At 40.9% G+C, this 24,849-nt stretch overlaps 3 protein-coding genes across 3 annotated transcripts; all 3 read right to left on the bottom strand.

Moving 5' to 3' along the window:
- Positions 1-1,179: 1,179 nt before the first annotated feature.
- On the bottom strand, positions 1,180-5,487 carry eif2b2 (eukaryotic translation initiation factor 2B, subunit 2 beta). Its single transcript, XM_079996909.1, has 8 exons — positions 5,261-5,487; positions 4,423-4,543; positions 4,132-4,283; positions 3,397-3,560; positions 2,688-2,783; positions 1,980-2,117; positions 1,796-1,862; positions 1,180-1,378 (listed from the first exon to the last, which is right to left on the bottom strand). Exons 1-8 carry the CDS (start codon positions 5,430-5,432, stop codon positions 1,221-1,223), a joined length of 1,068 nt encoding a protein of 355 aa, XP_079853035.1. The 5' UTR covers positions 5,433-5,487; the 3' UTR covers positions 1,180-1,220.
- A 947-nt stretch (positions 5,488-6,434) lies between these two features.
- tmed10 (transmembrane p24 trafficking protein 10) lies at positions 6,435-14,100 on the bottom strand. Its single transcript, XM_079996679.1, has 5 exons — positions 13,895-14,100; positions 12,731-12,851; positions 9,608-9,681; positions 7,934-8,060; positions 6,435-7,239 (listed from the first exon to the last, which is right to left on the bottom strand). The coding sequence occupies exons 1-5, from the start codon at positions 14,069-14,071 to the stop codon at positions 7,118-7,120; spliced, it is 621 nt and encodes a 206-aa protein (XP_079852805.1). The 5' UTR covers positions 14,072-14,100; the 3' UTR covers positions 6,435-7,117.
- A 5,700-nt stretch (positions 14,101-19,800) lies between these two features.
- fosab (v-fos FBJ murine osteosarcoma viral oncogene homolog Ab) lies at positions 19,801-22,191 on the bottom strand. Its single transcript, XM_079996736.1, has 4 exons — positions 21,940-22,191; positions 21,330-21,557; positions 21,107-21,214; positions 19,801-20,992 (listed from the first exon to the last, which is right to left on the bottom strand). Exons 1-4 carry the CDS (start codon positions 22,072-22,074, stop codon positions 20,327-20,329), a joined length of 1,137 nt encoding a protein of 378 aa, XP_079852862.1. The 5' UTR covers positions 22,075-22,191; the 3' UTR covers positions 19,801-20,326.
- Positions 22,192-24,849: the final 2,658 nt, after the last annotated feature.

The following is a 24,849-nucleotide window of genomic DNA, read 5'->3' as shown; positions in this document are numbered from 1 at the left end:
AGAACATTTCTGACCGGGGCCGGTGCAGTCCTCCTTAGACAACCTGGTGGTCCGGGGGGTCCTCCAGGAACACCATATCGACAGTGAACTTAGCTCGGACACCAGATCGGCACAGTACACCCAAGCTCAAAGGGCTCTCCAGCTTCAGCCTCCCAGTGACTTGGATAACAGGCGCACACCACTGCACCCGACGCGCGACAAGGAAACTGAACGGTCCTTTAATCGTTTATAAATGAGACGGTGTGGCGCCATCCAACGGTAGAGCGTCTGAGGACTTAAGTACTTGTACAGGTACTTTGTTACTATACTGAAGTACAGTCTTCAAGCATCTTTACTTACATATATTCCGTTTTGGAGACCTGGACTTACGCCAAAATGGTCTTCCATCAATGATTCAATTGAATATCTTACATTTTAAATAATAATCAATGATCTTTTTTTTATGGTCAACGCTGATAAAAATAAGTCAATTCAGCTTTCTAAATAAGCATCAGCACTATTATGACAATGTTAGGATGTTAAAACGATATAAGCTGCTGTATCCAAAAATGGCTCAATTTGCCATTTGCTGAGTCTTTTGATGACGTGGAATGTGAATTGATGCATTTTACACCAACATAGAACTGGATATTTTTCTGGGTTGGGTGACGTTCTGGTTTCCATCGCTAGATGACGCCACCGAGCTGTTTTACAGCACTATCCCAAGGCTCTTTGGTTCGGTAGACACTACAATCAAGTCGAGTCACGTCACACTTTATTTATAAGGCGCATTATAGTACCTTGTTTCATCACGAGTAGTATAGGAATTGACTCACCAAGTGCTTTGAGCCACATAATTATTTTCTACTCTGTAATAAGAGTAAAAAGTGAAGCGCGTCCGTAAAAACAGCACATTATTAACACGATAAGTCAGAAATTCATCTTAGTGTGAAATTTATCTGCCATGTACATTTACAAATTTGACTTGGTAGAATTATCATGGGTCTAATATTATAATTATTATCTTAGTTTTGAGTCAGAACAAGGTCTCTCCATGAATATCATCAGAAGACATGACCAGAAAAAAAAAAAAAAAAAAAGAATTGAGCATTCTTCCAGTTAAGTGAAATTACTACAAGTTAATTACCTATTATTGTAGAACAATATCACAGGCCCAGACTGTTGGATGAAAAACCATCTTTATTGATCTTTTGACCTTATTTACAGCTTTACATTTACATTTATAACTCGTGGTCTTCAGGGTGGTAAAGCTCGCTCATCAGTCGGTAGATGTAAGATGGTGCGTTTCCTCCAATGTTAGAGATGAAAAGCGTGATGAGCTCAGGTGGGACGTAATCAAACACCGGACAGTGCACGTTCACCTTTGAAAGTATCTCACCTACAACAAAAGTACAAACAAATACAACTTTAGAGTCTAAAGAGTTCCCTACTGAGAACCAAGAGTGTGTGTGTGTGTGTGTGTGTATTACAGTCTGTGGAACACTTAAGATGTCAAACTCAAACAGAGCACTAATATAGTTCTGTTTAAGAAGATATACAAACAAGTAATTTCTGAATTATATGAAATGATAGAAGCTTGTCCATATTTGATCATCCTGAAAATAAATTAAGAGTATATTGCAAAATTAATAGAAGAGTATATAGAATAGTGGTAGGAGAAAATAAGATAAGCTCTTCCTGGTCCTTTTGAGACATTTATTTATTTATTGGTAAGAATTTGCTGAAAGATCTGCTCACAAAGATAAAATAATGAAAAATTAAACCAATAGCTAACAGTGAGGAACGTAAGCATTACCTTCCGTGAACGGAAGCACCTCATGCGGAGAAACAAACTTATGAAAAGTATCCTCCTCATTTGGGAACTAGGGAGCAAAAACATAAAAACAATTATTATTATTATTATTATTATTATTTTAAATCAGTCTGTGTGGACGGGAATATAAGAGCAGAGTGAAGGGATCGATTTTAAAAGGTGTTACCTGAGGTGAGAGCTTGAACATGGGTGCGCACACAATGAGAGGCGTGGAGTGGTGCTTGGCCGCCAGCGCCAAAGTGTGTGTTCCATTGACGGCCCTCAGGCCTCCATTGGCGAGAACCGTCTGTGTGCCGATGATCACCTGAGAGGAAAGGAGAAGAGAGAGCACTCTCACAATGTAGGGACTCAAAGTCAGGTTTGTTGTGCATTTGCCTTTCTGCTTGACTGTTTAGTTAAAAAAATATTGTATACGACCTTATATTTCCTCTTTGGACGTGACCTTTAATTTTTTCGGTCTTTTTAAAATGTATCTTTTTTTAATCGTAGGTTATATCTGTTTGTTTTTAATCATTCGGTTCATTGTATATTGGCAATTATTTTGAGTTAACTGTTTATTATACATTTTGAAAATGTTCTATATATATTGCCATTTTCTTTTTCCATAATTTATTGTATTGCTTTACTATTATAATTGTACCTATTGAAGTGAACAGTTTTGAAATTGCAATTTCCCCTCAGGGATGAAAAATCTATCTATCTCTCTATCTATCTATCTAGTGTTATATTGAGGTAACAAAGTTAATGTGTAACCTTTTGACTACAAAATTATATTTGTGCAGAACATCTCACAAATGTTAAGAAACTAAAGCGCAAAAGTGAGATAAAAAAAAAAGTGGATTTTGAGAATGCTGGTGAAGTCGGTCGTTTCTACCTTATTAACACGAGACATCACTGCGAATATGGCAGCATCTGGAATTACGGTTGTTTCGATGTCTGCTTTTGACAGGCTGGTGGCCATTTCATGACCCTAGGGAGAAAATAAATCACATCAGATGACAAAAGGTAATATTTTACCATTTCTGGTACAGAAAACAAAACAAGATTCAAGATAAAAATCCAAGATTCAACAGGTAACAGGATTCAAATAAAAGCGGCCAAATAAGCACATGGTTTGAATGGTTCATACAGTTTCAGACTGAACACAAAAACCAAGCAAAATAACTATTAACTGTATTTCAACACTGTAATACTCGAGGACTTGTCTTCAACAATAATTGAATATCATCTTAATCCAAATTTAAATATTTTTCAATTCCAAATTGTGTGCTTTTGGCTACTGCGCTGTAAATCAAAATGTGTAATAGAATTTTTTTTTTTTAGTTCAAAGTGTGAATTTCGGTTGTCTTCTCTCTGGTTTAATTGATGGTGTCAATTAAAATATGCAGCACACACTGGTTTTGTCTTGACTTTAAGTTGAGCTTGAAGTGAGTTGTGTCTCTTGTTTGTTTTCACTAACATTAACTGTGACTCTGCTCATCTGATTTACTACATTGCTATTTACTACACTGTTTTCCCCAAATCAGAAAAATAGATATTTAAGCGTTGAGAAGATAGACGCATGCTAAAAGTAGAAGCCGTACCTGGCAGAAGGGGGCGCATTCGGCCACTATGACGTGGAACTTGCGCTTGCGAGCTGCGTCTTCGAGGAAGGCTTCCACGGTGCGTGAGCGGCCGATGGTCATGATCACCTCGTTGGAGTGGATGTGCTCCAGAGCCTGCATGGCGATGTTGTCTGTGGTGCCCTCTGAAATTTGGACAGAAAAAAAATAAAAAATAATAAGAAGAAAACATACTCAAGTCACACTTCCCGAGAGCCTTCCAGGATGCTGTTTTCGTAGATCATGAATCTTAATAAGAAAAGAAAAAAAAAACGATTTATCTGCAACGTTTGACTCAAAAATGTGGAAAATGTAACGTTTACAAACAGATAGCTAGAACAATATATAGATAGATAGAAAAATATAGAGAACGATAGACCGATACAGACTGAATTCTTACTTTATTCATCCCCGGAGGAAAATTGCAAGGTAACAGCAGCTCAATAGGCAATAAAAGTATAATGTAATATGAATAAAAATAGAAGAAATTCTCAATCTACCCTAAACCCAATGTTAGGTGAATTTTCAGGTGCAAAGCGTTCACATTCACATAATTTAAACAAGGGAAAATTATGTCACAGTTATATATAGATTATTAGATATAGGCTACTAGATGGTGAGAATGCAGTCTTTGAATTTTTAACAACATGTGTTTTTCCGCTTAGTCGTTCACCAGCTGCTGATGAGCAAACAAGTAAGCAACACAAAGCCACTCACCCAGCTCTGTAAGCAATTCGTTGATGGCCTCGATGACATTGGCTTTAAGAGGAGCGAAGTGTTGTCTGAAGTTCTCCTCGCTGAGGCCTCCTGAGGTGAGCAGCTTGTGAAGAGATTCCTGCTGGTCCGCCTCTTCACTGCTGCCCCTGAACCTGCACAACAGATGGGCAGAATATCTGAAACTGAACCCAGCGTTTTCGGAAGAAACAAGGGTGACGGCGATGTAAATGATCTGCCGACTGAGCGGCGCGATTGCGTGGCCGGGGTTCGGTCTCTATCCTTGCTCCTCACCTGGCGTATTCTTCTCGGATGATCTTCAGCACCCGCCGCACCATGTTCCCAACCGTAGTCTCTGAGGGCTGAGCTGCCGTCATCCTGCGACCCTCCTTGCGGATGATCTCCATCAGGTCACCTGGAAGTGGGGAAACACCAGAACCGTGCAGGACGAGTGGTGAATTTCACAGATCAAAGTCCTTCCCGTTTTGATGTTCGTTTATTGTCTGATTTGGTGAAGCTGGGCAATCTAAACAATGACGCAAATCAATTATTTTAAGTGGTAATCCACACAATCTGCTGTGTTGGGTGGATTACACTACAAGTCCCAGAGTTCCAGTCAACAGCTAAGTCACTTGAGGTGGTGGGGATAAATTTCCATCAGAGGTGCTGTTCTTTTTGGTGAATGTTCTTCCATGTTGATGGTTTACACCCACGATGGTTTATCAAATTCACCAACTTTCACTCCTTGCCCGAGCTTTGCATTGTTCCCAGGAAAGGTGGCGGACCCCGCCACCGACGACGGGAACAGCGTAAAGGAGCACATCCATGAAGGAAATACATTGAATGGCATTGTTGCAGCTAAGTTGATGCGGACTGCAAACAAAATATGGATTTTATTTTTTTAATCAAAATAAATCTTACGCGATGTCACTTAAACACGTGACGCAACCCACTCAGCATGCTAGTTTGGACAGCTGTTGAGTGGATCCTCACATGGTTGCAGCTCACGATTTAGGGAAGATGTGAAAACAATAGCATTAAAAACTGAAAAACAACCATCGGTTTCATTTGTTTACTCGTTGTGTTGTACAGGGTTAGGATATGTATTGTCAGGAGACGGGCTGCCACCGACCTGCGCTGCTCCACCGGGCCTGCGCTGTTATCCGGCGGAGCAAGGCGGTTGTCTCTCGGGCAGTTTCGGCCGAACCCCGTAACGGCCCGGTCCCGCTGCCACCGCGTTTCAAGTCGGCTATGAAAGCCTCTATTCTCTCGGAAAGATCCGTTCCCTTATCCGCCCCAGGCATGTTGTTTGACAGTTCACTTGCTCTCGCCGGGAACGTCAACACTCACACCGGCAGCGTTTCTGACGCGGAGGTGCGCTACGAGAACTTCCGGGTGAGTGAAACCACCTCTGATTGGCTGACTCCAAAGCAATGGAATGAATTGTAGCGTCGTCTAACGTGTCCTATCAAAACTACGTTGAATAATCCCCCACCAGTTAAATATTGTATTTCTATACAGTATTCTTCATTGATTTACGTTTGTCCAATACAGACACATTGATATTTGGGGGAGGAAAAAAGCATGTCAACGGTAACTAATGTAAATCCATCCCATTTTTTATTGAATAAAAGCCAAACACAAACCTTTACAAAATGTATCAATCAACATAAAAATTATTGATTGCGCATAATGCGCATTTCCACTGTTAAAAATGTATCCATGACAGATGCTGTAATTTAAACCTGCCAAAAAAAACAAGATGGAATATGTCCAACCACCCACGTTTCCATGTAAACCCAAGCCTAATAATTAATTTCACAGAAAAATACAAGCACACTGGATGGATTTGTAAGTATTGTAATTTGGAACCCATAACGATAGGAAGGGGAAAAAAAAAAGCTCACCTGTGTTTTGGAAAATAAGCAAACAACTTAACATAACGCAGCCAGGAGACGTTAGGATTTTTACATCCCCCTCTGAAAGTTCCATTAATTACATCTGGCAAGGGAAATTGTCAGGATTATATTCATTTATCATCCTGAATTAAATAATGGAAAATTGCTGACATGGAAATAAGTGGCCATCGATATGCTGTTAATTGCCACCTGGCAAAACTCAACCCTTGAAACGAAGAGCAATTCTAACAAGGTTTTTGGTTACTGGCTACAATGTTGATGTTAATGTGGAAACAGTATGGTCATCTTAAAAAAAAAAATAAAATAAAATAAATTGTGCAACAGTTGGTAGGAGTGACCTACTTTATAACTAAAGAGTATATTTCTCCCCCAGATAACTTACATCCCACCCTCCCCCAGAACTATGTAAGCAACTAAGTAGCATTTACAATATGAGAACAAAACTAAAGACACTCAAACATTAGCAAACCAAGATGTTTAGAAATTAGGTGACGTGACACAAAAGATCAGTGGTGGCCAAGTTTCTCTTTAGCGTAACAACAATCCACCTGGCTATTCAAATACACCTTGATTTGATAAAAAGGGAATCAATTATTTAATTTGCTTGACATGGCAAAGATTTTTTTTTTTTTTTTTTTTTTTTTTTACAACAAACGAAGGGCAAATGACATTCTCTCATGGCACATCCATTCGACATGAGCTCAAAACCAAACATAACTGTTTTAATGATTGAAGCAATAACTTCTTATTCAGTTTGTTGCGACATTCAAAAAACAGTGCAGACAGAAATGCGGGCGACAATAGTTTTGGACATTTCTCTGTTTTTCTCCGAAATACAACTCCCTTGCCTCACGCATTTCCCTCTACAGCGCCTTCCACGTGTCAAACAACTGAATAATCAGATTTTTATTTTCAGAGGACGATATCCTACTCTCCTTCTCAAAGCCCTGAATACTAGAGTTCAAGTCCCTCAACCCTGCGCGCTGCTGTCCGCTGTAGCTTGTCCGAGGAGGGTGGATGTCAGGATGTGTTGGCTGGGCGGCAGGCGGCTTCCCTCGTGCTCGGCCCCTTTACTCGATCAGCTTCTTTGCCTTGAAGAAGCGCCTCAGGTAGAAGACTTGCCAGGTGGCCAGTCCAATGAGACAACACATCGAGAAGATGCTGAAGTACAGCACCCGCGTGTTTGTGGACTCTGAGGAAAAAACAAACAGGTGGGATAGGAAGTTTTTAGGTTTAATAGGTTCACTGACTGTGTACTCGAGAGCAGGGGTTCCTAAACCTTTTTCAACCAAGGCCCCCTTATATGACAGAAAATAAACCGAGGACCCCCTCACATATGCCCCCCAAAAAAAATTGTATTGCAACATTTTATCATACAGAATATAAAAACAATGTATTCAATTAACCTCAATTTAACTAAAAAGTCACATTGCAGCTGTACAAATATCAAACACATAATCAAGAGAAATGTACTATAGAGACAGGCGAGCCCACAGTGGTGAGGAGGTGCATATGGCGGGACCTGTTTGACTAAAAGGAGAAAAATATTATATTCATAACATTTTAAAGATGTACCCTCTTTAAAGGACACCAATTTATCAAAACAATTATTTGGGGTTTTTAGTTTCTATTTTAAGTTTTTATTTTCCCAAAAACCTTTCATAGACTGGACACCCACCGACTGGCTAAGTGCCACGGACCCCTAGGGGTGTGCAGACCACACTTTGGGAATCACTGCTCTAGAGAGGCCTCCTAATTAATTAGCTGTAGTTTAAGCCAAGACAACATAAAAAAAAAAAAAAAAAAAAAAATGTATTCTTACAAAGACAAGGTATCAGACCTGAATGTTTCAGACAGTAAAATGACTAATTTCAGTATTTTCTTACCATTAGTATCTCGCATCTCCTCCTCCCTCTTCTTCATGTAGGCAAAATCATTGACAATGGACTCCGATAGGTCCTCCAGTCGCCTCAGCTCCACTTCCAGAGGCTTTAGCTTCTCCACCTTAGCGATCTGGACGGACAGAGGAAAGACTTGTAAACACAGGGAACTAGTGTTGTCCCTGCAGAGTCTGGCTCAGTTATATGCAAGTGACATCATGGCCAAGTAAAAGTAAATCTCATTGGTTGAATGAGACAGGTGCTTGATGCAGTGAAGTTTTGGTAACATTTGGAGCTATTCAAAACATGTTAAAATACTTTATAGAGTTAACATCCATGGTAAACTGGAAAGAAGACTTAACACACATTTGCACTGTACCCATAATCATGAAGATAAGTCAATCAGGTCAAACAGCTCTTGAGTCAGGCCATACTTGATATTGGTCCTTCTCTGTGCAAGGTTCATGGAATGATCATTTCGAAACATTGCGCAAGTGAGAGGAACTCTTTCCAGCACACTGAATGACATCTTGACATCCATTTCTCTCATGTACGCAATAAAAGCTCTCATACGCAGACGTATGTGCCTACGCATGTGCACAGCTAATCCAATCTGCCCACACTCGCAGGCGCACCCACATTCATTTTTTCAGCGTTCCCTGCCCACGCAGGCAGAGACTCACAGTACAGTCCATCGCCTAATTGGTGCACTTCAGTGTTTGCCGGCACACCTGCACTTGTGAGTGGACAGAGGGTGATTCTCTGACCAGTCATTCCCTGTCACTTGTGTCGCGAGTAAATCTTCCCTCTGGCAGCTCAAGAGTCTAAAAATTCCAAAAAGAAAAAGCTATGGAATCTAACAGAATTGTCCTTCAATTGTACAAAACAATATTTTTTGTATACTTTATTACTCCCTCTGGGGGACATTAGCTCTCTGCATTTGACCCATCCTCGTATATTACACACAATCAAGGAGCAGTGGGTTGCCACATAGCAGAGCCTGGGAAAATGATGTGATTCTACTTCTGTAGAAATGTTTACATAGAGACAAGGACTCATTTTTATAGTTTCACTTGTCCTGCAGGAGGGGAAGCCTTTTCCCTCACCAACACTGGTCTGAATACTGACCCATTGTGATATGCCATTCCCTTTCCTGTAAAAGTGTTTTTGGTACGAGGGTGTCAGTCTGCTGTCTGTGTGTGGAGATTGTTGCAGATGTGGAGATTGCCGCTGTGCTGTGAACTTGGATGCAGGACAGATCTGAGTAGCCTGGCTGGAGCCTCTAACCACACCTGGAGCTGTTCCCACTGCTGGCCCACGTCTCTTGTTATATTTAGCTAATAATCGATAGGTTGGGGCAAACTGGGCACATTCTAAAACTTTCTTAAATCTCAAGTACATTGGTAATACATTAGGCTTTTCTTCTGTTTTTCCTTTATAACTAAAGTACAGCAAATTTTTTTCATAAAAAATAAACTTTAAAGTGCACTGCTGCATGGGAACTTCTATCTAGTATCTATAGTAATGAATTTGAAGGTGCCCGATTGGGAAAGTCAGAATAAAATCTCCCAAACATTTTTCAGCAGTTAACCTCACTACTTCCAAGGAAGCAGATATAGAGGGCGCTGCTCTAACATCACTATTGTTTCTGCCTTGAAGGATTCCATCAGTTCTACTAACCTCTTCATAGTTTTTGGCCTCCACACCATGTTTCATATCCAAATTGACGAGCTGGTCAGGTATCCTTCCGGTTCCTAGGCAGAAAAAAAAGAATTTCTCTTAAAGGGGATCTATTATGCTTCTTTTCAACAAGTTAATATAGGTCTCTCAAGTCCCCCAAAAATGTTTTAGAATTTGCTTTGCTGAAAATACCACTCAGATTATGCATTCTTGCCATTCTAACATGCCTTTAAGCCACCCTGTTCCAGGACGGTCTGCGAGAAAGAATCAATCCAGTTACTGAATTTTTACTCATATTAGATCTACATGGCCTAATTTAAAAGTTCATTTGAACACCCGTGATCGATACGGCAGATATCGGACACTGCAGAGGATTTTTTGTTTCATGTTAACGTCTGAAAATAAAATATAATAAATACATCTACAACAAAAACACTACTTTTTGGGGTTTTGTTTGGAGAAACGCACAGCGGATGCTATAGAGTTTACAGTCCATCTACCACAAATGTTTTGTTGTTTTTAATAAAGAAACACACAGCCATATATATTTTTTTAATATTTACATTTCCATCATCTGCAGTTTCTTCACGGATGATTGGTATTAATTCTTTCTTTTTTTTTGTTTTGTTTTTTAAGCGCTGTGCTATGCCAACAGAGCAGTTCTAATTCTACGAGGCCCTAAATGGCGTAGATTAGGGCAGCTAATCTGAACGGCTTGTTTCATGACATGTTTTCTGAAATAGACAGCTCACAAAAAAAACAACTGACTGGGTTGTCTTATTTCAGAGTTTTTGTGTTGGTAGGCCAATCTGAGACCCAAATGTATGTGCACAAGCACTGAAAAAGTACACACACACACATACACATACACACACACACACACACACACACACACACACACACACACACACACACACACACACACACACACACACACACAATAAATAGAATTTCAATTATCTGTTGAAGTCCGACATATTTAAATCAGTGCTTGGTGATAAAACAATATATTTTCCCCTCTATGTCAAAATAAAATAAAACATAATTTAGATAAATAAAATCTACAGATCTGTTCATTGCTGCATTCGTCAAATTGCAAAGGAAAGCCAATCAGTTTGGATGATCTAAAGCTGACCTTTCACCTCTAACCAATCACGTTTGTAGATATAGAAATAAGCCCCGCCCGCAGGTTGCGCTTGTAAACACAGTACACAGGGAGCAGAAACAGAGTACAGCGTCTAAAACTCGGAGAAGCAGAAAGATGATGTATCGTTGACAACAGGGACACATACATCCATCGTTGTTTTGGATATTTCAGTTCCGACCCGAAGCAGATGGTAAATATCCACTGTGTTGTAAAATATGCAGACGAGACATCCCAACGAAGACGGCCACCACAAACTTTATTTATTTAGACCTAGTTGTCATATTTTATTTGCTTTTGATTTCATCAAAATGTGAGATGTGAAAAAAGTGAAATGTTAATTTAAGCAGCTGCACTTGTTACTTATTGTTAACGAACGGGAATTATTTGATTTCAAGTCGTAATATTCTTAATATTTATTTTAAAAATAGCATAAAAAATGAAATTGTATAAATCTACATACCTTCATTAATTCATTCTTTGTATAGCCTATCAATTACTTTTAAGCTCAATAAACACAAAATATTTGACCAGAATCTCTCCCAAGAATATTACGATAGCAGAAATTCCACAAATCTCTAAATATCCAGTGAGAGAAGTACTTCAGCAAACATCTATATTAAAATAACACTTGGACGGAAATTACGTAACCTGGAACAATGACATTCCACAGCTTTTAAATATATAATAGTAAAGATATGATACTTACATTAATGGAAAATAAAATTTTAATTTAGTAAAACACTTGATAGTAGTGTATTCAGAAACACAATTACCATAAAGAAATGAGGTAATTTAGCCATCGCAAAAATTGTATGCCACATAGTTAACCACACACCAATACAATCTGCTTCATACAAAAATTATGGCAGCATGTATTTCAGGACACATTACAGCGCTAGTTGTGAATGTTATTTTAAGATGAATTGAAACTCAAGACACCCGCTGAACACTTAATCTTTAAGGATGTTGCTTTTTAAGATGCTCGACTTGGTTTGTTGTTCCTGCCATTTTAAATTCTCAGTGGCATAGTACGCAGACTGGTTTGAGGGCACCTACAAGCATCTATACAAAGTACTTCAATGACTCAATGAGATGACTTGTTTTATTTTTTTTCTATTTGGTGGTCTTGTCCTACTTGTTAGCACTGACACAAATATCCATTTTATAGTCAAACCCAGATCTAGGGGAAAGTATGGAGGGCATTAATCAAATAAAGCAGGTATTTCCATGTAGATAGTAGAGAAAAATGGATCGACCATATGAAGAAACCATAAATGATTGAAATGTGACTTCAAGTTAGGGATGTAACTGTAGTATCAAGCAACCACGGTTCTGAGCTGTAAGCCTTTTCCTGTAATACCATAGCCAGAGTTTAAATTGATGTTGCAAAAATTTGAATGTAAACTTTAATTCATCATCACCTTATGTGGTCAAATGTTGTAATAATCCATCCAGTGAGTAATTTACCCAAGCGCTGCGTTCCCCCATCTTTATTTACACTTGCTCCCATGCATGTGCAAGTAACCTAAAGCACTGTGTCGTAAAATATCGGCATAAAGCAGTATCACTATGTTGCAAATCAGCGTCAGAACTGCGTTACGGGTGTATTATTACAACATTTGGCCGTCTGCTACCGCACTGCAGCAACATAAGGTGAGGAAAACTAAAGTTCACATCTGAAATTTTGCAATTAAGTCAGATTTTGATATATATGTCTGTTATTTGTCCTCTCCTGTGAATTTAAGAGCCCCGACAAACACCCACCTGTGCTGCGCCGCGTCAGAGGCTGTACCATGTGTTTTTCTTTCTCAATATCAACTACTTATTAATTGAATATACAGAAAACAAAGGGGTGGGGGGGATACTGTATAACGCAGTATTTTGGTAGATATCGTCTGTAAAATGTCATACCGTTACCACCCTACTTCTAAATTTTTTCAACTGTGAAATGGCTGGGGAGGGTAAGATGCACTCACCCATGGGTGACTTGCTCTCGAAGCACACCTCGAACATGTCATAGTCTTCAGTAGTAAATGCAAACTTCCCTTTCGTTGCATCTTCCTTGGAGTATAGAGTGTGGCTGGAGGAATCTGTGATCTGAAAGAAGTTAAAAAAAAAAGTTACCTGTTAAAACATTATCATGCCTGGCCAAACGCAGGGGCTAAATATTCATACTGGGGGTTACATTGGATAACGCATTGTTACATCAGAAAGAGCTCTTTCATCCAGGCCATAAGGATTAGAGACTGTGACATGGCCCCACATGTGATTCCTGGACAATAATCCAACTAGTCACTCAGTTTATCTGAACATTAAGGAAAAATGTACAATCAATATATAACCTGTGTGTATATATATATATATATATATATATATATATGCAATATTCCCGTATCATTGTGTAAAAAGAGTATTTATCCCAAACCTCACTGTACACTGTGATGACATAGTACACACATAATCATACATATATTTTTGCTTCTTGTATATACTTTTCTGGTGCATTATCGACTTTATTTTTATTCTTCCGACTTTTGCACAGCCTTCGGAATTGCCCTTTTATCGTTTAATTGCACCGTACTTGCATGATATATGTGACAAAAGGTATCTTAAATCTATATGTACTTGACATCTGTTAAGGTCTGGGCCCGGAATCACGTTAAACCTCCTGAGATCGGTTGTTAAATATTGATATATGTGAGCATGGAATAGGCGGAAAACATAAATGTGTGTTTACTAATATAATGTAGATGAAGGAAGACGAGTTTAAATGTAGCCCGTGAGGCTAACGTGCTAGCTAGCTCGCCGGCACCTTACATCTGAATGGAGGATAAGACTGACGTGTAACATCCAGTCTGAGCGCAGCAGCCAGCCCGGACGCTACAACCAGGAAGGCGGTCCTGGCCTAGCTAAGCTAACACAGCTAGCGGGGATTCTGCCAGACGGATGGCAATGGTCCCGCTCGGATGTCGTCGGTTTGGAATCACTTCAACACGAATAACGGACATTTTCATCTTCGCATGGCCCCGCTCACTCCAAGATGGCCCGAGCCAGCGCGGACAGCACACCGGAGCCACTGCGGCCTTCTCCCACAACTAGCTCCGGCTAAGCTAACCCACCGCTAGCAGCTCAGTGCTCACCTTCAGGTTGGTTTTCGTGTTGGGCTGCTCGCCGATCTCATACTCCCCGGTGACGAGCACATCTTTGTGGATCTCTTCCCGCAAACACTTCCGCGAGTTGACCGGTAGGAAGAAGGAAATGGAAAAGACCGATTCGATGAGCACCGGTAAGAGCAGCAGAGCGGCGAGTCGAGCCATGGCTTCCACCCTCGGACCGAGCCAGAGCCAGAGCCGGACAGCTGGCGGAGGCGGAGCGCTGGGCCACATACTGCACTTCCTGGAGCGGCGAAGCCTCGGACCCCCCTGGCGCCGTCCGCCGCCGCTCCCACCTGCTGGCGCGGAGGCGAACTGCACCGCGACAGTAGCATCACAACATCCCAGAGGCCAATCCAATATAGAAATTGTTTTAAATAAAAATGACAATATGTGTGTGTATATATATATATATATATATATATATATATATATATATATATATATATATACACACACACACACACACACACACACACACACAGACACACACACACACACACACACACACACAGACACACACACACACACACAGTGTGTGTGTATATAGTAATTGATTAAAAAAACATTATGTACATTATGTGTGTTTTGTCATGTATGTGTCATTGCTGCTGCAACACTGAAATTTCCCTTTGGGGATTAATAGAGTCTCTTTATCTTCTCTTCTCTCACATTCTACTCAAATACAAATAAAGCTGAATCGCTTTTACATTATCCGTGTACATCTGTATAAATGCTGTGTATCGGTCAATGGAAAAACAAAACTGATGCTTTCCCCCTACTTTCCACAGTGTGTTCAGACTGGGTACGGGGGGGTTGTTTTCGATTATTATGTGCCTCTGAAGCTGCTACGTCACGCTGACCTCACATTTAGTACAAGGGGACAGGGCAGGGAACACATGTTTTTGTATTTTAATAATGATAATGCATTTAAATAATTTTGATAATGCAAAGCAAACTCAGTGATAGAGAGTTATTCATAGGCCTCACTCAATTCACAGTTAGCTCCATCACACCGTCCCGCAGACGGTTGTGTAATAGGGTCCTGATAGATGTGTACTCTCCCCAAAGTGGTCAATAAACAAATGGTAGGTTAATAATTGTCTGTTTCCTGGAATAAATCTGAATTTATATGTGAACGTGTGCTCTTATACAAGCAGAAGCAGTGGTCTCAAACTCCAGGTTGTCTTCTTCTCGGGGGGCAGTATTGAAGTTCAAGGGAAAACCGCCCTGCTTGTTTTTTTGTTTTTGTTTTGTTCTCCCGCACATTAGTCAATTGTCCTGTTATACTTTTAGAAATAGCTCTCTTACAATCTATTTAATTCTGTTTTATATTTAGAAATCATTAACAGATTTATCAGTATCACTGTCATGGACGCTCCCACGCACACACAGTTTGTTTTAACCGGCTTTTATTTTCCCTATGTTTATGTTTGTTTAAAAAGGATCTTTTTACACCCTGCATTCATGGTGCACATACAAAGTCCCTCTAGTTCAACTTCATCGGGGGGGATGGTTTATTTTGTATTTCCTTTAATAATATATTTTTTATAGATGGGTGTTTTTTTTGTATTTATTCTGCAGTTATTTAAACATGTGCACTTGTTTTATTTAGTCCCTTGTTTAATTATATTTCAAGTGAATCATTTTGGTTTCTGATATTTCTTTCACCCCTCTTGTGTCTTTTTAGTTTGGTCTGTGTGTATGTTCCCCCCTGTTTCATTTGGTCAGGTCTGTCTGGTATGTCCAAACAGACCTGTTGTCTTTATGTTGACTCCTGTTTAAGGTCTCTTGACCTCATTTTTAGTTTTATCATACTTTAGTTAATTTTGTTAAGTTTCCTCCTGCACTTGTTTCGCAAACCCTCCTAAATTGATTATATTTTTTTGGTAAATAATTCCTAATTTTTTGCCACATTTTACCTCCATAGTTGTTTGGTCCCTCACAATCACCATGTAGCGGGCCACATTAAATTGTCTCGCGGGCCAGGCGTGGCCCCCGGGCCTGTAGTTTGAGACCCCTGAGCTGAAGGCTGTTGCTGGAACAAAGCAAAGTGATTCTGGGAGATAATCACACTTTATTTCCAGAATATACGTCTGCTTTGATGTGTAAAGGTCATAAGCCTTCCTTCTCAATTAAACGTTAACCTGGTAAATGTTCTTCGTTAATTCATTGGCGATTGCTATTCTCAGTCCTTAAAAAAAACAAAAACAATTAGAATTAAATCACCTCTCTGTATATGAATAGCAAACCTGGCTTTAAAAAACAACAACAACAGGAATATCACACCTGCAGTTGGTTGGGGTATTTGGAAACCCCTAAAGCTATTATTTTTCTGTCAGCAGTTCAGGGATTACCCAATTACATAGGATGGCGCAGCCCAGTTTCCAGGGAAATATGGCTGCTGCCATCCCCCGAGACAAGACAGGGAGTCTGTCACTAAGTGAACAGTAATTACTGCAGAGAGAAATCCCTCTCGTATTGTAGCTTCCCTCGTCAGATGTCCTCAGAATAGCATGGCACAAACCGCTTAGAACGGAGCTATTAAACCTAAAGAATAAAAGTAATAAAAGGGTCTCAGTCCTTTGCGTCAGTAACCAGGTCAGGCTTTGCAGAGTGCAACACTTCCCAAAAAGAGAAAGCACAGTGACGCACGTGTGTTACCACACCCTTTGTGCAATTGCTGACATGATTCAAAAAGGATTTAATTTGGAGAATGCAAAAAAGCAGGCTTCTCCACTATTCAACTTCATGTTAAGGACAATTAGACTTTCAGAATCCTGCAAGTTCGACAGTGGGAACAATTATGTGAACTATTAAGACTGTAAAGGCATTTATACAGGATTAACCTTCAGATAAATGGCTAGTGGTGGAAGAAGAACCCAGACCTTTTGCTTTAGTAAAAGTACAAATATCATGATACAAAATTACTCAAACAATATTGAAAATATCGCATTGACATTTCTATTTTAGTAAAAGCATATCAGTACTTGCTGTTAAATGTTTCAAGTATTGAAAGTAAAACTTGTCATATTCAGTATCCTGGATATTAAATATGGTGACTCAAGAATGACAATGAGATTTGCCTTGCCTTCGATAAACACGGTTTATGGTGTGTGCACTAGTGTGGTTTATGGATACCATGTAATTCATAGAAGTGCTGCTCATTCTATTCTTAAACCTTTAGACACGGTTTCATCTTTCTGCCCTCAGATGTATTACAGGTGATAGATATGGTACTTACCATTGCATCCTGTGCGATAAAGTGGGTTGGTCTTCTCTGACGGAGAGGCATAATAAACAATGGTATCTGTTTAAGACCATTTCAGGAAAAATTACCATCTTATATTGCAATGATGCTGGATTGGAACTATGGACCCTATCTAACTGACAGGTTTACCGTATGCTTAAGTTCCCAGGAGCACGGTCTGAACTCGGAAAGTCAGCCTCTTGTTTTAAGGGCCCAGCTTCTTGGAACGATCTTCAACACACACCAAAAATCAATTCTCTACTAATTTATGGACTTTATATGACTGTTCCTTTTTTTTTCTGCAGGGAAGTGCTCATGCATATCCTGATCCTGACTTCCCCCAAAGGTGGGTGTGTGTGGTGGGCATGGCTGCATTCTCCGGCTCTCCCCTAACGACAAAATTTACCTCATCTGCTCTGCCTACTCACCTGTGGTCCATAAGTTCATCACCAAGCAGAATATCAACCCTGGCTTTACACCAACTCATCGCCAGATCATTGCTGGAATTACTAGGTTAGTCTTCCGCCCGGTCGCTCTGGGCTTATTCATAGCCCGACAAGTTTCAGTGTTGGATTTCTGCTACTTATTGTTATATTTCCCTGTTGTCCCAGTCACCAACCCTCCGGTTCCCTGCCTGCCCGACCTTCCCTGCCTGACCTATCTACCTACCTGCCCTGCCTGCCCGACCTGCTGTGCTTGCCATCGTCTTACCCTCTTGTTCCCTTCAGTAAATCCCTGTTCATATTTACCACTATTCCTGTCTGTGTCTTGTGCTTGGGTTCACTAGTCTCAGCTGGAACAGTAATTGTACTTTGTTCATTTCCACCACGGCACTTGGTGTGGGTTGCAAGCTGTGATTTCACCATGTGTAAGACATGGTGAAATCACAGCTTGATTGACACACAATGAGGTGTAGATTCCTTAAGAATTCCACTCGTCCCTCAAGAGAGCCCAGAGGTGTGGAGCCAGGGTTCTCTAGCTCCCTCCTTCCTTTCCTCGCAGCTTCATAGCCCTTACCTCCTGCCCAGTCTCCCTCTCCCTCCCCCTCCTCTCAGTCGTCTCCTCTCTTTCGCTCAGGCATACGCCACTTGCTTCATCCCATGGTTGCAGCACCGACGCAGATTGGCGTCATAGTGTTCTAATTTTACTGCTGTTGATGCTGATGTTAAAAGAAGCGATGGGCACCTGCTATTTCGGCTGCCGCTCCATCTCCCAGGGGTCGGCAGGGATGTATTAATAGAGAGGGTTATTAGATGCTTGCGTGATTGCAAATAGAAGCTACGTTGAGGAAAAAGGATCTCTCCCTTAGTGCAAGGACCCAGACAGGTAAAAATAATTTGGTGGTTATGAAATAGTGCTGCTCTGCTCAAGAAAAAAACCCCACTATACAAACAGAAAGATGTACCTGCTTCAAACACAAGCATGTTTAGTGTGGAACTGTTTTGTTTTAACCCTTTGGAATGAACCAACCATGAATCCCCCCCAACGTGTTCATTATGCAGTTGATATTCATCCAAAAGGGAGTATCGTTAAAGCTGTTAGGACTTCTGTTCCGTTGCCAAAAGGGGTGCGTCTGCACTTGAAGTGTTGAAACAGTGAGAATGTGGACATTAGTATGAGGGTAAACTTCCATGCATGGTGTATAGAGCCACTGAGAAAAATGAGGACATATTACATTAAATGTTTTGGGTCACTGCTATATGCATTTTTTTTAGTGCAAACCTTAATGTCCACCTAAACTAATGCACTCATGAGGAAACTCCATCCATCATAGTTTGTTTTTTCAGATCTTTATTCTAGATAACCCGATCTATCCGTAAATATATTCAAAGTCGATATTCTGCAAACGAGAAGCCACACCTGCAAGCTCAACAGCTTAATATATTGTATTATATATAAATTATATATTATTTATCTGAATAATTCGATTTGTAACGATGAATTTAATCAGTACATTTCACAACACCACTCGACTTAGGATATGCATGTTCATATGATATGCATGCCCACATTATGTGATGTCATGTGATGTCGTGTAACATATTAAATATGCCTAATTAATGTTTTCCGACTCGACAAAGCGAAGCCGATCGGAGAAAAACAAATACACTTTCCAAATGGGTACTCCTGCGACTCCCGTCAAGTTACCCATGCAGTCCTGCACCGACATGTCTCCCATTATTTCTGAACGAGCGATTCAAATGATCTGAGCGCCGCCCGCAACGATCGATACGGAGGAAGCCGTCGATCAATCCTTGCGCTGTGCACGACACGGAGCCGCAGTCGTCGCAGCTGAAATGTTGCGGGAAAAAAAAAAAAAAAAATCTATATTTGGTCCCGGAAGTTTTACGTCAAGGCGCCAGCGTCGTAGATAAACAGAAATGGAAAAGAACGCGCCGACGTCAGAGCCCTGACGTACGGTTTACCTTGGCAACAGACGGAACAGTAAACAGAGCGGGTGGAGGTGCGGAGAAGGGGACCGCTAGCCTGCCTTTTAATGAAGTCTAAATTTAGACCCCCTTTTAATTGCCTCTTGAATACGATTTCAATTACGGTCCACACTGGGTGAAGCATTGACATTTGCAACGAAAAACAAAAGAGCATTCGAGCGTGTGAGACGGAAAGAAACTTGCCCAACACCTCATCGAATTTAAATATTGATATATTTTTTATTTACATGTCAAAACATTCAAATATTTACGGATTATTAGTCTTTGTAAAAAAATAAACTGAAAATTCATAAATTAAAGTGTTTTCACAGAAAACTTGTACCAAGACCACTCAGACTGTAGTTTGACAAAGCATATAAGTTTTAAACGGCACCGATATTATACAATACTCTCACATTCCACCAACCAGATAAATAAACCGGATACTCAAAATAACTACAGTATTGCTTCGAACACACAGCAACACTACATCAAACTCTCTAGCACCATTAAATCAAGTATTATTAACTATTTGTAACCTCAAAACCTATAAGGTGGTGTAAAATAAAACATGCTTTGACTTGCTACATAATTGAAATAGGCAAGTGTCAATAAAAAGCAAATAAAATCATGGATAATTTGCTTCGTGGTGGTACACATCTATTCCATAGCCCTGTGATCTGCACATGCACCTCATACATCAGGTTCATATGCGCGATGGGAAGTGTTTTTCTAGAGTTCTTAAAGGGCCAGTAGTGTTGGCGAGCTAAGAGAGTCAGAGGATTGGTCATTGCTATTGCTCCCTCTCCTGTGGGCCACGCCGCACGTAGGAAAGGTGTCCGCCTCCGGATATGTGAAGACGAAGGAAGACGTGTAGGTGGTGCATGATGGGGTGCAGGTCACCACAGGGGTGCACAGGGGCTCAAAGTCATTGTTGCTGGCCGAGTTGTAAAGGGGCTCCCAGTCCTGAGAGGTGTACAGGGAGTTGGACAGATCAACCTCTGGCACCGAACGCGCCGTCTCCATCTCCACCTTGGCGAGTAGATTGAGAGATTCTTCCAAAACAGAGGTGTCCAGGTCGGTCATTCGGACTGTGCTGTCAGATACTGTGGTGGTCAGGAGGGCGGGGCTGCTGGAGAAGATTGAGTTAGAGGCTAAGGTGAAGATGGACTGGCTGGAGGTGGTGGCTTCTGATATGGAGATTTGTGGCTGAGGGGACGCCTCAGTTGAGGCACAGGAGTGGGCAGGAGACACAGAGGCGACGTTGAAAACCACGTCGAGATCGGAGGGGATTTTGCAGATGGGCTTATGGGCAGCCAAAATGAACTCTAGCCTCTCCTTTTCCTTGAGAAGTTTGGCGATGTCGTTTTGAAGGTTGGACTTCTCATCCTCCAGCTCATCAGTTTCCTGTCAAGGGAGAGAAAGGAGGGAGATTAATTGAATTGTTGTCGGTCAACACAACGATGAGAACAAATTTCAAAATAAAATGACAGAATGAATGAGGTAATTTGAAAAACTTACAGCTTGGAGTGTGTCTGTGAGCTCTCGTCTCCTGTTGCGGCACTTTGCTGCTGCTTGCTTGTTTCTCTCTCTGCGTACCCTTTTCTTCTCTTCCTCCTCAGCTGAAACCTGCACAGAATACAAGGAGAAATTAAGTCTCAAGCTATTTTGAATCATCTACTGAATAAATAATTATTATGTGAGGACTCATTTGTAGTTACACAGCTAGTAAGGTGATAATTACCTGATCGACTCTGCCCCTCTTGTTAGAGATGTGGACCTTGAATGCTTGGGACCTCATGGTTGGTCTGGAGTAGGTCGAGCTGGGACTGGGGGTGTAGGGGTGAGCCCTGTGGGAAGGGGCCATGGAGGAGACGAGAGGCTGGACCATCCACTGCAGCTCTGGGCTTGTGGAGATGGCTGTGACGGTGGGGATGAAGGAGGCACTTGATGCTATCTGGTCGGTTAAGTCCTGGAAGAAATTAAGAAAAGCAAGAAGATCAGAAGTGCACTCACTGAGTATATGTACAGGATTTCGGGAGGGCTACTGCACAATACACATGAAGGAAGAGGGGGTTCTATAAAAAAAAAAAAAAAGCTGTATGATTTAAAAATATCACTGTGATGTCAGACATGACGTTACAGAGGTACAAGTTGCTTTAAGTGCTGCTTCGATTGCATAACCACCATTATCGTGGTTGAGCTACGTTTGCGTTTGCAGCTCAGACTGTTTGCAGCATTTGAAAATATTATGCGTTACAACTCCCGTTGCTCCAGTTCAAGTTCAACAATACACCCTGCATCGGTGTGTTACAAAGCCCAGTCTGAAAAGCATGTCATGTTGCTGTACATACCTGAGACTGGGGGGATCCCATGCTCGTATCAGATCCTGCTGGTGACGGGTAGTATCCAAAATTGTCTCCGGCTGGAGAAGCGGTGCTGCAGCGGGAGGACGAATCGCACTCCGCGTTGAACGGGGTGTACATCATGGCGCCGTTTAAATCCGAACTCTGTAAGATTTGAACTTGGGCTGAGTTGGGTTCCCTTCGGTGGGTCTGTGAGCTAAACCCCTGATCGCTGTTCGAAAACCTCCCTCTAATCGTTGCTGATCGTTTCCCTGCCAACTACCGCCGCTCTCCGGGCTTTTATAGCCTGCGCGAGGGCTGTGACGTCGACCAGGGTAAACACACCTCACCTGAAAATGTGACGACAAAACGTCACAGAGACACAGGCTGAACGATCGATTTAGTCACGTGCCGGCCGTGTGTTATCGGAAAACGACGGGTTTTAAAATATATTATTGGATGTAATGTTACCCGACCTAAAGAATAAGCTTGACAACATACCCGACAACCCCCGCGCTGAAGAAATGGAAGGTTCCAGAAACGGGATCCCCGCACGTCATTTTCCAAATATGGTGCATCCTGTGGGAGGGCGGAGCTTTCTGGGAAACACACACAAGCCGAGCATGGCCGACAGCGCCATGACGTTATGTAAGACAACACAAAGTTGCTGTGAAAACTTAGATAATAGAACTTGGACAATAGTCACTCAATGCAGAAAAAAAGTATGAATAAAGAATATCAATGTCAACTTAAATACATATGTCTAAACATTTCACTTATCAAACTTTATATACATTCATACACATGGAGAAATACAGTGCATTTATATATATACTGACTAATTACTACTAGACTACTACTACCTGTGCCAACTTGCTTGTGAAAAAACAACATCCATTGTTACCATGCAAATTGAATCACCTTCTTCAAGAAATATGAAATGCAATCCAAATTTTATTCATCCCTATATAATTCTAAAAGTTGTATATTGAGAGCAATCAAAATTGATTATTCAGACAAATATTTGATTGTCAAATGTTCATGTCCTGACAGGTCCTTTATAGGTCAAACAGCTTATTACGTCTGTACTTTGCCCCGAAGGCATTGTTAGAAGTCTTGCGTGCAATCTGGGTGTGTCTAAAAGATGTGCAGCAAGCTGGTTTGTTGTGTGTACTTTTCCGTGTTCCGAATGTTGTTTGGGAATCCCATTATCTTTGTCGCACAACCGCTTAATTACAATAGGACAACATAGGTACGTGCACTAAAATTCTATAATACAAAAAAATACATAATATTGAATACCTACTTTTTGGAGTTATCATAAATATGACTTGATAATTAACAACACAATCGTCGCACGTATCCACTAATACAATAGTGGATTTCATTAAGCTATATGTGTGTGTGTGTGGCGGGGGGGGGGGGGGTTAAAACAATGCTTTTGAATTGTAAGACATGCTGATGATGATCACTCTAATCAAATATAACCGATTATCAAATCCGTTACGTGACAAATAGCCTACATTTGTATCGCAGTGTTTTGTTGAACATTCCTGGTTGCCCTGGCAACACTCCACCCCTTCGCGTCAGTGACGCTCTCATTTTGCAAAGCCAGCTCTCAGAGCTGAGCTCTATATTGTGAGTGGAGCGACTGGGTGGAAAAGGACACCATATGTTTTCTCAACAGACCATCTGAGGCCAAAGTAGTTTGTTGGACGGTCTGTCAGTGTGATATTTGGACGAAGCACAATGGTAAAGTGTTTTCGTCCGCTCGGTTTTGCTGATCAAGCCGGAATTTTAAGACTCCGAATCATCGTGAAATAGGAATGAACCAGATAAAATATTGCAAAAAAACCCAAACAATGAATACAACACAAAACATCCCCAAAACAGAATGGATTTTTGTTTTACTCCACATGAATTTACGACTTTTATAGTTACACTCACCGGGATGAAAATCTGTTAAATTCATCATCCTCTAAAAAAACCCCCATTGTGGGACAATTCCTAATTCTTTCCACCCGAGCTGGTAATGTTCATGTGCCATTCTTCACAGTAGGATGTTTTACATCTGCCATGTCTTCTCATTTGCATACATTAGACTCACTTCTAAAAATAAACTCAACCTCGTTCCCACGTCCAGGGTTTATGCTTTGATGAAAACATCTCTTTGGATCATGAGGGGGATTCCGGTCCAAACTTTGACCCTTCTGATCTGATCTGATCTGAGTGGCCACTGAAAACACCCCAGCAGCTCAATGGTGTGCCAGTAAGCTCCGAGGGGTGTGACTGCTGGGAAAGGGGGAGAGGGGCGAGAGGCCCCTCACTTTCCGTTACTTTCAATTGGAGGGATTTCTGGGATGATCTGGAGAGAATAATTATAAAACATCCACTGCTGTTAAACGATCCAACATGGTTGTGGAAATACGGCTCAGGCACATTCCCATAGAATGAATAAGGGACAATTGCATTGCATTTAAAATATGCAAAAAATAAAATAAAATAAATTAAATATCAGTGAGGTTATTTCATCCCATTTTCATTTTGATCCTAATGCCAATTAATGCCCTTAAATGCCTATTCCCACATACGCCATGATGTATACATTGCGGTTGTATTTCATTGACAATATATTTAAAAATGTTTAAAAACAATAAATAGGTTATGTCTGTTTCGATATGACAGGTATAACCCTTTGCCCGTTTATATATTTAAATGTGTTTTTTCGGGGTTTTTTTTGTCATTTTTGAGCGGGACGTGAAGACACACACGTGCCCGGTCTGTCTGCGCTCTTTGTGTGGCCAATTGCACCGAGTTAACCGGAAGCTCCATATATGGTTCGTCGAGTCTACTCGGCGATTGGCTGCTTTCCGACAGACAAGTCTGTTGCTGGAGCTCCATCCAGGTTGTGGGAAATAA

This window comes from Zeus faber (assembly GCF_960531495.2).
Source record: "Zeus faber genome assembly, chromosome: 2".
Taxonomy (NCBI): domain Eukaryota; kingdom Metazoa; phylum Chordata; class Actinopteri; order Zeiformes; family Zeidae; genus Zeus; species Zeus faber.
Note: the sequence above shows the minus strand (reverse complement) of the source record. Positions and strands in the feature narration are given on the sequence as shown.

What these genes read in the sequence shown, in the direction of transcription:
- tmed10 (XM_079996679.1), bottom strand. Translation starts at nt 14,071, where the DNA reads ATGGCTCGACTCGCCGCTCTGCTGCTCTTACCGGTGCTCATCGAATCG. An exon ending in CGAGAGCAAGTCACCCATGG is followed by an intron (nt 9,682 to 12,730) that starts GTGAGTGCATCT and finishes TTTTCTGCCTAG; the next exon opens with GAACCGGAAGGATACCTGAC. An exon ending in AGGCCAAAAACTATGAAGAG is followed by an intron (nt 8,061 to 9,607) that starts GTTAGTAGAACT and finishes CTGTCCGTCCAG; the next exon opens with ATCGCTAAGGTGGAGAAGCT.
- eif2b2 (XM_079996909.1), bottom strand. Translation starts at nt 5,432, where the DNA reads ATGCCTGGGGCGGATAAGGGAACGGATCTTTCCGAGAGAATAGAGGCT. An exon ending in ATCCGAGAAGAATACGCCAG is followed by an intron (nt 4,284 to 4,422) that starts GTGAGGAGCAAG and finishes TCTGTTGTGCAG; the next exon opens with GTTCAGGGGCAGCAGTGAAG. An exon ending in TGATGTCTCGTGTTAATAAG is followed by an intron (nt 2,118 to 2,687) that starts GTAGAAACGACC and finishes CTTTCCTCTCAG; the next exon opens with GTGATCATCGGCACACAGAC.
- fosab (XM_079996736.1), bottom strand. Translation starts at nt 22,074, where the DNA reads ATGATGTACACCCCGTTCAACGCGGAGTGCGATTCGTCCTCCCGCTGC. An exon ending in AGAGGGGCAGAGTCGATCAG is followed by an intron (nt 21,215 to 21,329) that starts GTAATTATCACC and finishes TATTCTGTGCAG; the next exon opens with GTTTCAGCTGAGGAGGAAGA. An exon ending in TCACAGACACACTCCAAGCT is followed by an intron (nt 20,993 to 21,106) that starts GTAAGTTTTTCA and finishes CTCCCTTGACAG; the next exon opens with GAAACTGATGAGCTGGAGGA.